Source organism: Mustela lutreola, chromosome X (assembly GCF_030435805.1).
Source record: "Mustela lutreola isolate mMusLut2 chromosome X, mMusLut2.pri, whole genome shotgun sequence".
Classification (NCBI taxonomy): domain Eukaryota; kingdom Metazoa; phylum Chordata; class Mammalia; order Carnivora; family Mustelidae; genus Mustela; species Mustela lutreola.
In genome coordinates, this window is record NC_081308.1 from 117,001,622 (window position 1) to 117,015,143 (window position 13,522).

The 13,522-nt window shown below is 44.3% G+C and overlaps 1 protein-coding gene across 5 annotated transcripts in view; it reads left to right on the plus strand.

The window, feature by feature from the left end:
- LOC131821182 (integrator complex subunit 6-like) overlaps positions 1-11,731 on the plus strand; it is a 53,480-nt gene extending 41,749 nt beyond the window's left edge. Inside the window, exons 11-18 of one of the 5 annotated variants that reach the window (XM_059157049.1) lie at positions 17-127; positions 2,395-2,613; positions 3,267-3,390; positions 4,641-4,783; positions 6,156-6,390; positions 9,034-9,408; positions 10,209-10,302; positions 10,713-11,731. In XM_059157049.1, coding sequence (XP_059013032.1) covers positions 17-127; positions 2,395-2,613; positions 3,267-3,390; positions 4,641-4,783; positions 6,156-6,390; positions 9,034-9,408; positions 10,209-10,302; positions 10,713-10,821 — 1,410 coding nt within the window. In that variant the 3' untranslated portion in view covers positions 10,822-11,731. Of the gene's footprint in view, positions 1-16; positions 2,614-3,266; positions 3,391-4,640; positions 4,784-6,155; positions 6,391-9,033; positions 9,409-10,208; positions 10,303-10,712 lie in introns of those variants that run through there. The other 4 variants (XM_059157052.1, XM_059157050.1, XM_059157053.1 and 1 more) reach the window with 4 other exon arrangements.
- Positions 11,732-13,522: the final 1,791 nt, after the last annotated feature.

Below are 13,522 nucleotides of genomic sequence, written 5' to 3' on the forward strand. Positions count from 1 at the left end.
TTTTGTTTCCTTATAGCCATTAAAGAAAGCACTAAGGATGATGGGAGCTCCAAATCTGATATCAGATAATTTAGATTGTGGACTTAGTTACAGTGTTATCTCTTACCTTAAAAAACTCAGCCAACAGGTAGTATTGGTAAAAATAAACAAACAAAAATCCTTTGCCCTCAGAAGTGCATTTCCTTATTCTTTAGTGTAATTGTACTTTTTTCAGATTAAATGTGTATCTATTTCTCCACTTTATGGATTAGTAATAATGTGATTCTCTATGGCTTCTAGCTTCACCATTAAACTACAGTTAAGGGTCTGTCAGTGTCATTGGATACTGTGCCATTTCTCCTTTTGCTCGCCGGTTTGTGCTGCCCACAAGCTGGTTGATAACCTTGTGGCCTAAGAGGGGCAGAGGCTTAGTCAAATTATTTCATGGGTCACATTTTGTCTGTCCTAAACCTAATTTCTCCTCAAGTCACATTGGGCTAGAGTACCCTCCCCACCTTCTTTAGGTCAGCCCTCGGAGGCATGGTGTGATTCAGCGTCTTGCCTGACATTCGTATTTAGGCAATAAATACGCAGATGCCTTTTCTTGGAGACGGGGAGATGAGACCAGTGTTCCTTGCACTGGAGGGTGACGGGCCCCAAAGGAACCTGAAGAGTGGAGTTCAGCCTCCCCTCTTCTTGCCCTCCATCTGTTCCTTTATCCCCCCCAACCTCATTTACCATTATTCACCTCTATTAGTACCTCATTCTCCACTCACCCCTATTTATCATACTTCTCACCTCTACCTAGCCCATTCTTGCAGGATGGAAATATTTGAGAACTACTGAGTTAGAGCTTTACTGCCATACAAATGTGTTACGTTATATGACAAGGTGATGCAGCCTTTTTGCCTTTTTACTTTCTTCTTCTGCACAAGGGTTTTCCCAGGTAGGGACCAGTACTAGCTAGCATTTGTAGTGGCTGTCAGGCTTTAAGTCAGACATGTTTGGAAGCTGGGCCTGTAGGAGACAGACAATAGTAAGCAAAAGAGTGTCAGATTTCACTAAAGAACCAAAATGACTCCACAGTTGGGGATACTGACACTCCTGGCGAGGACCTGTCCTAGACAGAAGGACGGCCTGGGGCTTACCAGCTCTTGACCGGCCAGCATGCTCATAAATGCAAGAGACAGTAAAGGCAAACCTAGATTTCTGGTTTACTGAGTGTCCCCACGACCCCCTTTCCTCTCTGCTAATAGATTTTTGTTGTTGTTGTTAATGTTTTGTTTTGGTTATTGATTGATTGACCTGTTGATTTATATATATTTTTTATTTGATGTCTACCTTAGGCCTTTAAGGCTGTGTCAGCAGGGTATGGCCACAAGGAAGAATAGTGAGCAGAGTTGAAACTCATGCAAGTTCTGGGACCTTCTGAGACACGTTGCTTGTGTAGTTTTCCGAATGGGATTTTGGGACCATTTCTGGAAACAGACCCTTCATTTGCTCTTCTCCCTTATTTCATAACTTAATTTTTTGCAAAAGATAATACATGTACTTAATTCCAAGCATAGTGAGAATTAGTGGGTATCTCTGACCTAATCATAAGAAACTCAAAATTCTTTTGGGCTTACTGGTCATTGGCAGGATTCCTTCTTTTAGAGAAAAAGAAAAAGATTATTACTAATTTATAATTACTCCAATTACTAATTTAATTACTAATTTAATAACTATGTTGCCAGTATTCCTTGAGCCATCTCAGATGTATGTAAATCCCAAAATATGCCCAATATATTCCTATAATACGCTGTCAAGCAATATTTATCAATGTGGTTTAACAGTGTCTAGTAAGAGGGGTGTTTTTTGCCAATTAGCTAGAAGATTACTGAGTATATACATTACATATTATTTACATGGTAATGTTTGTTAAATTAAGCATTACTTTTCTGGGGGCAGTCCGATATTAGAAACAAACAGTTTAATTTTTCCAGATGTAATGCCAATCTATGTAATCCAAATTTTAGCACTAGTTTACATTTATACATTCAGAGTCTTAAACCTTTATGTCTGGATCTGAAATAAATATGTTGACTTAGACTAGATTCTATAACAACAAAATGTGATTTTAAATGTCTGTGAACGGAAATCTTAGCCACAGTTTCCATTCTCTCCATGATTCAATCAAATTTTGACACTAGACAAGAGAAAAAAATGTAGTAAGTTATTTACCTTTCTAGGCCCCCTCCCTGTTTGCTGTGCTAGCACAGAGAAGCACAGGGAAATGTTTAATTATCAGTTTTTCTGTGATTTATGATTGAAAAGTTGTTCTGTGGGGTTCTTAAAGTATTACCTTTCTTAAGTAGTGAAAACTACTGTGATAATGTAGATCTTTTCTTAACATATTATGTACTTTCATTTTAGACCAAACTAGAGTCAGAACGAATACTAGCATCCGTGGGGAAGAAACCTCCCCAGGAAATTGGAATCAGAGTGAAAAACCATTCTGGAGTTGGCGTGTCCTTGACACACAGTAAAAATTTTAGAAAACTATTGAAAGAAATCATAGGGGAAAGTGCACCAAGACTGACAGAATTGAATACCAAAGAATTTGCTGGCTTCCAGTTAGGGCTCTTAAACAAGGTAAACCGTGACATAAATCATTTGTGTTTGTTTGAACTTGTCTGATACGTTTATGTCGTATTATTTTCGTTTTGAAATGATTACGATCCTGTTTTGGACTTCATGGTTATCCGTACGGACCAGTCTGGGAATTGTCCTGCCAGCAGATGCCGATATGGCATGAAATGCACAAGATGCATTCCAGAGGGGGTGGGGTGGGTAATGTCTGTCAAGGATAAAGGGAAGAGAGGACAGAAGTGGGCAGGGAGAGCCTTCAGGCTGGACTGCTGATCTAGCCCCTGTGAGAGGAGAGGACATGGAAGAGGATCAGGTATGAAGAGACTCGGGCAGCAGAGCACCAGTGAGAGTCTGGGCCAGCCTTGCCCGGACCCCTGGACCCACGATTTCCCATAGACAAGGTCCATGTTGGGTAGAACTGGCCAGGCCAGCTGACATACTTGGAAAAGGATATTCCCAGTGCTTTGAATACTGTGTGGGTATATTGGAATTCAGAACAAGGCCATCAAAGTCTAATTGGCCACCAGCCTAGTTCTACCATAAGTTAATTACATTGACTCTCTCTCTCTTCCCCAAGATTTTAAGAGAGTTAAGAATGACACTTCTACACCAAAAGCCTCAGGAGTGACTGAAATTATTTGTTCCCTTTCAAATAGGATTTGAAACCTCAGACATATAGAAATGCTTATGATATTCCGCGTAGAGGTCTTTTAGACCAGTTAACGAGAATGAGATCCAATCTCCTGAAGACGCACAAGTTTATTGTGGGACAAGATGAAGGTAAATGAACAAAGCAGTATTTTTTATTGATTAGGAAAACGTCAAGCCTGACTTACATGAAGGCACTTACTGCATAACTGGTAGGTTTATTTTGTAATCTTTAAAGGCTTAGAATGCCCATTTTTGCTAAATCCCTACACTCCCCAGGCACAAGTTGCTTGTCCTCAGGTTTTAGGGGAGGTGTGCATTAATCGGCCTGCAGGCTTCAGCTCTTGAAGCGTCAAAACAGTCCCATGAGAGAGATACTGCTTTTATGCCCATTTTATGGACATGGAAACTGAGAGTGAGCATCTTTTTTTTTTTTTTTGAAGTTTTTGTTTTAATTCCAGTCTAGTTAACATACAGTGTAATATTAGTTTCAGGTGTACAATTTAGTGATTCAGCACTTACATCCAAAGAGTGGGAGCTCATCACAAGTGCCCTCCTTAATCCCTGTTACCTGATTCACCCATCCCCCCAACCCTCTCCCCTCTGGTAACCATCAGTTTGTTCACTATGGTTAGGAGTGTGTTTCTTGCTTTGACTCTCTCTCTCTCTCCGTCTTACGAGCATTTTAATAGCTAAGTCCAGGTTTCGTGAGTTGGAAAGTGGCAGGAGCTAGGTCTGTCATATTTTGGAAATTGTACAACCTGGCCTGCCATGATGAATTCGATCCAGAATTCCTCATTTAGATGAAAAGAATGAACCGGAGAGTGTCTAGGATAATTGGTGATGGTGTACAATTCCCCTTTACTCCCTTTTGTTCATTTTAAAAGGAGTCATTTGTCCATTAAACTGAGCAAATCTTAGTCAGCCCATCTCTTGCAATCATACACCAAGTTTTGTGGCGAGGAGAAAGACTCACTAGGAAGAGAGCCTGTAGATTTAATTACATTCTCCCAAGAACATAAGGCCTACTATCCAAGGTTCTCTGGATGATGAGAGAGAACCATGGAGCCTAGGCTCTTTGAAATGCAGAACAAACATGGCACCCCAGGTTGGGTGGTGGCATATTAAATGTCAGCCCATTTTCAAACCCAGTTGGATGGAGAAGGGAGTTGTGGTCATCCTAGTGATTGGAGCTTGTAGGCAGTAGTGATGGTACCCCGAGTATTGAGTGGGATGAAGAGAGATGCTTTTGGATCTTTGGATTTGAGATTTTAGGCTTTGGATGCCAAGGTCCACATTGTTAAAGCCAGCTAGGATCGTGTCCTCTCAAAACAGGGCATTGGCACTGTAGAGCATCTCTGTCTCTTCCTGTGATGTTACAGATTCCCTTCATAGCGTTCCAGTGGCACAAATGGGTAACTATCAGGAGTATCTAAAGACATTGGCTTCCCCCCTTCGAGAGATTGATCCTGATCAACCAAAAAGACTGCATACTTTTGGCAACCCATTCAAACAAGATAAGAAGGTAAGATGCCGATTTCTAGGTTTGCCTACCTTGTGATATCCTTGCTACATTTCCTTTCTTTTGGGCAAGATGAATATAAATCAGAGCTTATCCCTCTGTTTAAAAAATAAAATAGGACTCTAGGGCTCTTTGTGAATGGATGTGAAGGTGTGTTGCTTGAAGAAAATAATAGGCCTTAATTGGGTACCAAGTAGGAGCTGGCGTTTCAAATGATCGCATCTTGTGCTCGCAGTGTAGATGAGCGTTCCCATCTGCCCTTTAATAAGAAGAAATCAAGACTCACAACAGTCAACTAACACGGCTGATGAAAGTCAGGATTTGAACTCACATCTTTCCAGCTTTGAGCCTATATGCATTCCCACCTTTACACACCAATTCCTTTAATATTGAGATTGCCATTTATTTCCTATTTCCATGACTCAGATCGCTAATGCTCTATCTAGACCGTGATGAACTAACTGTTCCTTTTGAAATAGGAAGTACTAGGTGATGTTGCTTTATTTGGATTGTCCCACTGGAATCTTAATGTGGAGTGTGGTGGGGGTGGGAGAGGGAGGGAGAGATGCTGACTTGACCATTTCAGGATGAGGACTCATGGGGATTATATCTGCACACATGGAGAAGACAATTGGTATTAAGGTACAGACCATACAGTAATCTCTCTTGTAACAAAACAAGACTGGAAGGCATTCCACTTCACCCTATCCTCAATTAATTGGAGTTTTTCTTAATCTTTTTGTGCCTTGGTCTCTTCCTCTGTAGCGCTGGGGCTGCTTGTTATGCTTAACTAACAAAGCCCTGTGGAGTGTTGAGTGAGTGCGTGTAATACCATTTTCCAACACGACCTGGCATGTAGTCTTGCTTTGGAAAGTGCCTTGGAAATATCATTCATGATTTTATGAAAATACTTTCATATTCTTGGGTTATCCTTGGATGAGAACAGCTTTTAGCTACCCTTTTACATGTCTGCTCTCATCCTGTACCCCCCAAGAGTGAAAAGCCCCCACGGTGGACATATTTGAATCTCTGTGAGCATGTCAGGGGAATGACATTTTCCATCTGCCTGCCGCGCACCATCTCCATGCAGCATTCTGTACAGGGATAATCAATATTTCCTAATGATGCGTTTAAAGTGCAAAAGCACACAAAAGGGAATTGTTTCCTTTATCCAAGGTTGGTTCTGAATGGTTCGTCCTTCCGCAGAAAGGTCATTTCAGCTGATGCGAGTCGCTCATTCCTCAAGCTTTCTGTGTGATCATGACTGTACTGTGTCTGACCTTGGCGCCCCGTTCTGCTGGAGCAGAGTGGCAAGGCCTGTGTTGGGGGTGGGACATGTGGTCTTTAATGGAACTCGTTCGTTGATGTCTTCTAGGGAATGATGATTGATGAAGCAGATGAGTTCGTAGCAGGGCCACAAAACAAAGTGAAGCGCCCGGGAGAAGCCAGCAGTCCTCTGTCATCTAAGAGAAGGCGGAGTATGTCCCTGCTGTTGGCGAGACCACAAACACCACCTACTGTAACTAACCACGTGGGCGGCAAGGGACCACCCTCAGCCTCGTGGTTACCATCTTATCCAAACCTCCTAAAACCCACCCTTGTCCATACAGGTATAGAGTAGTGGTTGTGCTTTCCTTATGGCTCCTAGAGGACTAAGACCCTAAGCAACTTTCCGTTTCCTTTGTACTCATGTCTTTCGCATGTGCTTTTCGGTCGTTAAGTAAATTGTTATTAAACCCAAGGTGCCCCGTGGGGGAGCGGAGGTCCTGCTTGTGGTGGTGGGAGCAGGTCTGCTGCGTGAATCAGAAAGAGGCAGCAGGTTTCTGAAGCAGCAGGAGCGAACAGGCTCAAGAAGACCGCGGCTGGGTCTGGGCTGCCTTTGTGGCCTCATGTACCCATCCTGCTCTCACCTAGTGCAGTCCAGATCCGCCTTGCCTTTCCGTTGCCACGGGCATCATCAGGGTCCCCCATGTCTGCCACCCGTGGCCATTGCTCCTTCGTGTCATCTGACGTGGTTTTTTGCTCCCTTCCCCATGGAAACTTTCTCCAGTTCCTAGACACTACGGCCCCTGGTTTTCTTTGCCCTTTTATGGCAGCTCCTCTTGATCCTCTCTTTGTGGTACCTGCCCTTCTCTCTGTAAATAGAGGCTGTAAATAGTATACAGCCTCTATCCCAAGGCTCCATCCTGGCCCCTCTCCCCTCCCTAGGTGATCCCGTAAAGTCTTGGGCTCTCCAAGAGATACACGTGTCAACAACTCACGTATTTACCTCTCTGGACTACAGCTTGCTCCAAAAACTAGACTTGAATTTGTCGATGGACATGGTATCTCCACCGAGATGTCCGATAGGCAGACAAAACTCAGTGGGCTTCACGTGGTTCTTGGGAAAGCCCCACCTCTGCTGTCTCCATAACAGCTTTCCCCACAGCTGTCCCCAGGGCATGACGCTTAATCTTAAGTGACACCATTTGGCAGTGTGTGCTGCTAAAGCTCTGTGTGACAGCCGGCCGGCCGTTGGAGGGTGTGGGGGCTGGGAGAGCGAAACCCTGGATTACAGTGTCTGCAGGTTTCTGCAGTGTAAATAATGCCAGCATTCTTGAGGTCAGGCCCTGGGCGTGAGGTCACTGAGCCAGGCCGGGAGGAGCCGGGCGCAATCCCTTCTCAACGAGCAGGTGGGCACCAGCCCCTGGCCAGCCCTGGCACTGTTATTTCCCCAGGGGTTCAGGTGAAAACCGTTGGAGTCACCATGATTTCTCTCAGTTCTTCTCTCACTTCCGTCTCTTAGCAAATCTGGGCAACCTGACACCCGATGGAATCCCTGTCTTGCCCCCTTTGTCTCCATCCCTCTAGTGTATGCTGCCACCATCTGTCCCCAAACTACTACAGCAGTTTCTCATCTGATTTCCCTGCTTCCCATTCTCGGCCCTGTCTAACCCATACCCTGCCCTGTGGCCAGAGTGACCCTGTCCGCACAGAAACCAGATCGTGCCGCATCCATCCCGAAACCCATCATCCCCTCCCCTTGCACTCAGAACAGAGTCTGCGATCCTGAGACTAGTCTCCATGCCGTGCACGACCTGGCCCTGCCAGCCTCTCCTACCATCATGTGTCCTTTCCATGTCTTCCTTGCTCTCTCTGCCTCTGACTTTTGCTCCATGGCCCCGGCTTGTCCCCCAATAGGGGCTGTGCACGGCCCTCACGGCAACCAGACCGCCGCCTCTGTGTGTGTGCACGGGCCGGCTCTGTCTCCTGCTCCTGGCTCTGCCCAGGGGTCCCCTCCTCGGAGCGCCCTGCCTGACCTCGCCTCGTGGAGGCTTCCATCCTGTTCTCACTCACATCCCTGCTTCCTTCCTTCCCAACACAAAGTCAAAGTGTGTTATTCCCTTTGCCCATTGTGCACTTACTGTCTGCCTTCTCCGTGAGGATGTAAGTTCCATAAGGATATGGATTGCTTCCGTCTGTCTCATTCCCTGCTGATCCCCGGGCTTTGACTCAGTGCCTGGCCTGGGGAAGCTGAGCATATGAAGTACAGGGATCAGACTTGGGAGGAAAAGGAAACCCACTTCTTTGTCACAGAAGGGAATGATGAGAATCATATACAGACAAAGGTTTTTGGTGATGGAGTCCATATAGAGCCTTGAGACCTAATGGCCACCTCTGTTTTCCTCAGAACTTTTGAGGTAGAAAAGAGAGGTTGCAGGGGGCCCACGTAGTGTGGCACCAAACTCAGTGAGGCATGGTGTTTTTTTTTTAAGATTTTATTTATTTATTTGACAGACAGAGATCACAAGTAGGCAGAGAGGCAGGCAGAGAGAAGAGGAAGCAGGCTCCCTGCTGAGCAGAGAGCCCATAGCGGGGCTCGATCCTAGGACTCTGGGATCATGACCTGAGCTGAAGGCAGAGGCTTTAACCCGTATGTCAGTGACAGGAATCATGACATCATGTGAGACTTGCTGCTTTTCAGCTTGTAAAACACAGGCAGCGTTAGGCCATGGCTGCCAGGGATCAGAGAATGTTTATTAGTTGTAGTGTATGACTTGATTTCCATGTGTATTTGGAGCACCAGGACGAGAACCAAACGGTTTGTGGTATTATCTCCTTGAGCTCAGTTGGAGGGCTCTCAGACTCCATCTGCACATCTTCTTGCTCTCTGAAACAAAGAATTTCCTCATAACTGAGGAGCACCAGGATCTACCTGTGGGGTGGCTGGAACACACCTACCTCACAGCTTAACTTCTTCACTTGGTTTCCAGACGTTACGGTCATTCCTGAGGTCCACGAGGAGAAGATGGAAAATGGTCAGCTCACACCTGATGGCTTCCTGTCAAAACCTGCTCCGCCAGAGCTTATGAATACGGCAGGAGACGGTATTCCACACAACCAGTTGGATTCTCTGTCTGATGACTTTGCTTGTCTGAGGAAGGATGGCCTGATTCATAAACCTGGGACTAACGCAATCCTGGGGGGAAGCAAAAGTGGCAGTGTCTCTGTAGAGGATCGGAAAGTCTCAGGAACATCTGCTTTGGGAACTGTAGCAAACGCTTTGCAGATAACTCCTGCCATGGCGCAAGGAATCAATGCTGATATAAAACATCAGTTAATGAAGGAAGTTCGGAAATTTGGACGAAGTAAGTAGTGAAAGAACATGTGTCAATAATATAATGGAAGGTCTTCATTCTGTGACTTGGGGTATGATTCATGCTCTCTCTTGAGGTACATTTTTGGGGGAGTATTGGGTTTTCACATCATTTAAAGCAATTCCTCTTGCTTTAACTAAAGGGACCCAGTACACCTTTCTCTTAGAGTCATGGAAGTCGGAATCCTGAAATTGTTTTCGCTGAACTGGAAGGAAGGTGCTGGCTGGCCAGAGCTCCTTCTGGAGATTCTAGAGAGAATCTGTCTCCTTGCTCTTTCCAGCTTCCACAGGCTGCCGGCCCTCCTTAGCTCCTGGCCTCTTCCTCTGTCTTTGAGCCTGTCTCGTTCGCACCTTCTCTCCTGCCTCTTCTCCCCTCCTGACATCTTTCCTCTCTGATGCCAACTCTAAGGCCTCCCTCTTATTTGGATGTTTGTGACTACGCTGACATACAAACACAAAGAGCCTCCCCATCTCAAGATCCGTAACTTAATCCCATGTGTTAAGTCAAGTCCCTTCTGCCATATCGGATAACGTATTTGCAGGTTCTGGGAATTGAGGGGCAGACAACGTTGGGGGCTGTGACTCAGTCTACCACATCTGTGCAGTATTTATGAGTTTCCTTAGGAGCTAAAGGGCGGATGTTTTGATTTGACTATTTAAAATACAAATTATATCTAACTTTCCACCCATGAAGAATAACTCCCGAGGATATATAAAGATTGAATTTTATTTCCCATTCATGTTTTTTTTTTTAATACTGAAGTGTCTTTTTTTAAATATATATATCTTCAGAGTACGAAAGGATTTTCATTTTGCTTGAAGAAGTGCAAGGACCTCTTGCAGTCAAGAAACAATTTGTTGAATTTACCATCAAGGAAGCCTCAAGGTGGGTGTAAAGAGGAGACCTTCATTTTTTAATTTTTTTTTTTTTTTTGAAATAGTAGGGCCCAGTGCAGGGCCGGGGGAGGAATAAGCCCTGCCTGGCTTTTCTCCAGCCCTGGCCCTCACTCATAGCTAATGCTGTCTCCAGAGGCATTTAGATCGATAGTATCTGAGTCCAACTCGTTCATCCAACTCTATGGAATCTTCTGGGAGCACCACACTCTGAGGCAGACTTGGGCCCTCCCTGAGTTGGCACTGTTCGTATTTGCTAAGCCGGATCTTTACATGAGGATGCATTTTCGATCCTCGTGGAGATCACCAGCCCCACTTTGTCCCCCGCCTTCCACTTTGTCGCTCCTATGTCGGAAGTGCTTTTATTATCTTTTGGTGAATAAAATCTCTCTTTATTTTTAGGTTTAAAAGACGAGTCTTAATCCAGTACCTGGAGAAGGTCCTAGAAAAAATAGACTCCCACCACCACCTCAACAATGTTAATCATATCAACAGCCGATCATCGTGTTAATACAAAGACCAAGGAGAAAAAAGGGCAAGTTCTCCGTGCTGTAGGATGGAACAGAATATTGTTAAAGCTTCCTAGAATGTTTTGGCCAAGGGAATTGCCTTCCTGAAGCTAAGAAAAAGCCATGAAGCTTTTATTATTATTATTATTGTTATTATTATATTATTTTTAATTTTATGAGTCTCTGGAAGTAAAAGGTGGCTCTTGCCCTAAGAGTTTTCCTTGAAAGTATTAGTTTGTTGTTTTGTTGTTTCTTTTCCCAGTTGAGGAAGGTGATATTGTTAATTTTGCAGGTTTATTTCAGTAAACACTGTCTCCCCTACTAGATGTGATAAGGGTTTCCTCCTTGGAACTTTGTTGTTCTGGGTGTTTCCAGAGTGACTAAGGGCCCCCTGTAAATAGAGCACTGCTCGGTGCCCTTACTACGTCCTCCAGAAAAGAATAGGTGTTCAGAAGCCAACTGGTCATCTTGTGCGTGCCGAACAAAGTTTTCAACAATTCCTAGTTGTGCCTTTTAAACCATGCAATATTCAGGACAGTTTGAATCAAAGAGTAAGAAAGCTGCTATTCGGGTAACTTATTTCTCTGTGGGAGGGGGCAGGAAGAGTCACAAACGATCTACCTCCAACTCTCTTCTATTTTGTCTAGAGACATCACCAAGTGCACCTGAGGCTACCCCAACCCCGACATTTGTTCTTGCATGTAACGCCAGAAAGTCTTCAGGTGGACTTGGACATTCTGTGCTTTGAAAGCACTAAAAGAAAAAAAATCATGTATATAGTTCCTTTAATGTTTATACAAAGGTTTATATGGAGCAGTATTGTGATGTCTGTATTAATTTGCAAAAATTTAAGTGTACAAAGATATTTTGAGTTTGCATATATAAAATAAATCATTTTATGGATTTTCACAAGTTTGGTAATACTAGAGAATTTTTTAGTTTTTTAAAAAGATTTTATTTATTTGAGAGAGAGAGAGAGCACACAAGTTGGGGGAGGGGCAGAGGGAGATGCAGGCTCCCCCCTGAGCAGGAAGTCTGAGGCAGGGCTCAATCCCAGGACTCTGGGATCATGACCTGCACTGAAGGAAGGCACTTAACCAACTGAGCCACCCAGTTTCCCCAAGAAATTTCTAGTTTTATCTTTTCTGTGATGTGTTATTCCTTTCAGGAAACAGTGCATATTGTTAAATGAAGATGTTAACGCTAGGATTTAAGCCTTAAAACATCACTCACAGAACCCAGTGATGTTGGGGAAAATGCCAGAGGAGTATACTCTGGGGGGTCAATCCCTGTCCAGACACACTGAAAAATCTGTGGAAATGAAGGACTCTGGAAGATAGTCAAAGATTTACAGCAACCAAGCAAATGCTGAATCAGGAAAAAAGCCATCGAGACATGATAAGAGAGTATTGGGGGATTTGAACGTATTCTTGCCCAACTCCCTCCCTGGTCTTGAGGATGGCAGCTTGCATTCTAAGTGTGGGTTCCTGGTTCTGGAGGGAGGGGATTGGACCTTAGTCCCAAGGAATTGTGTTTGTCTGTTTGAACCTGTCTGGGGGCTCCCAGAAGGACTGCTTCTATTTGGCCCACCTCTGGGAAGGAAACACTGGGGAATGAGTTACTTTGGAGAATAAGGCCTTTGACGTGTTCCCGTGTGCACCTGGGTATCTAGAAAACCATGTGCATGCCCGGGGCAGGGCTCAGAGTCAGAAAAGGCCTGAGAGGACCATAAGATTTCACCTCTGGTTAAGCATTAGGCTCAGAACGATAGAGGATAGAATGACGAGTTAGAGGATCAGTAAGGAAATGGAGCACTTGAACAACACTATAAATCAATTAGGTCTAACAGACACTTAGAGAGCAGAGTTCATATTCTCAAGTGCTCACAAAGTACTCTCCAGGGTTGTCCACATGTCAGGCCATAAAACAAGTCTCAGTGAATTTTAAAAGATTGAAATCATGCAAAGTATCTTTTTTTTTAAAAAAGATTTTATTTATTTATTTGACAGGCAGAGACCACAAGTAGGCAGAGAGGCAGGCAGAGAGAGAGAGAGAGGAGGAAGCAGGCTCCCTGCCGAGCAGAGAGCCTGATGCGGATGCGGGGCTCGATCCCAGGACCCTGGGATCATGACCTGAGCCGAAGGCAGAGGCTTTTTAACCCACTGAGCCACCCAGGCGCCCCATGCATCTTTTAAAAAAAGATTTTATTTATTTGTTGAGAGAGAGAGAGAGAGAGTTCATGCAAGTGGTGGGGAGGGAGCAGAAGGAGAGGGAATCTCATGCAGACTCCCCAGTGAGCACAGAGCCTGACTCAGGGCTCGACCCCATGATCCTGAGATCATGACCTGAGCCAAAATCAAAAGGCTGGTTGCTTAACTGACTGAGCCATCCAGGAGCCCCTATAAAGTATTCTCTTTGCCATAATAGAATCAAACTAGAAATCAGTAACAGAAGTTGTATACCCACTTCATGCTATATACAAAAATTAACTTTAAAATTAAAGTCAATAAGAGCTAAAGCCATACAACTCTTAGAAGGAAATTTTGGAGCTAATTTTCATGACCTTGGATTTGGCAGTGGTTTCTTAAACATGGCACCAAAAGCACAAACAACAAAAGAATATATAGATAATTTGATCTTAGCAAAATTAAAAGCTTCTGTGCATCAAAGGACTATCAAGAGAGTGAAAAGATAACCCATAGG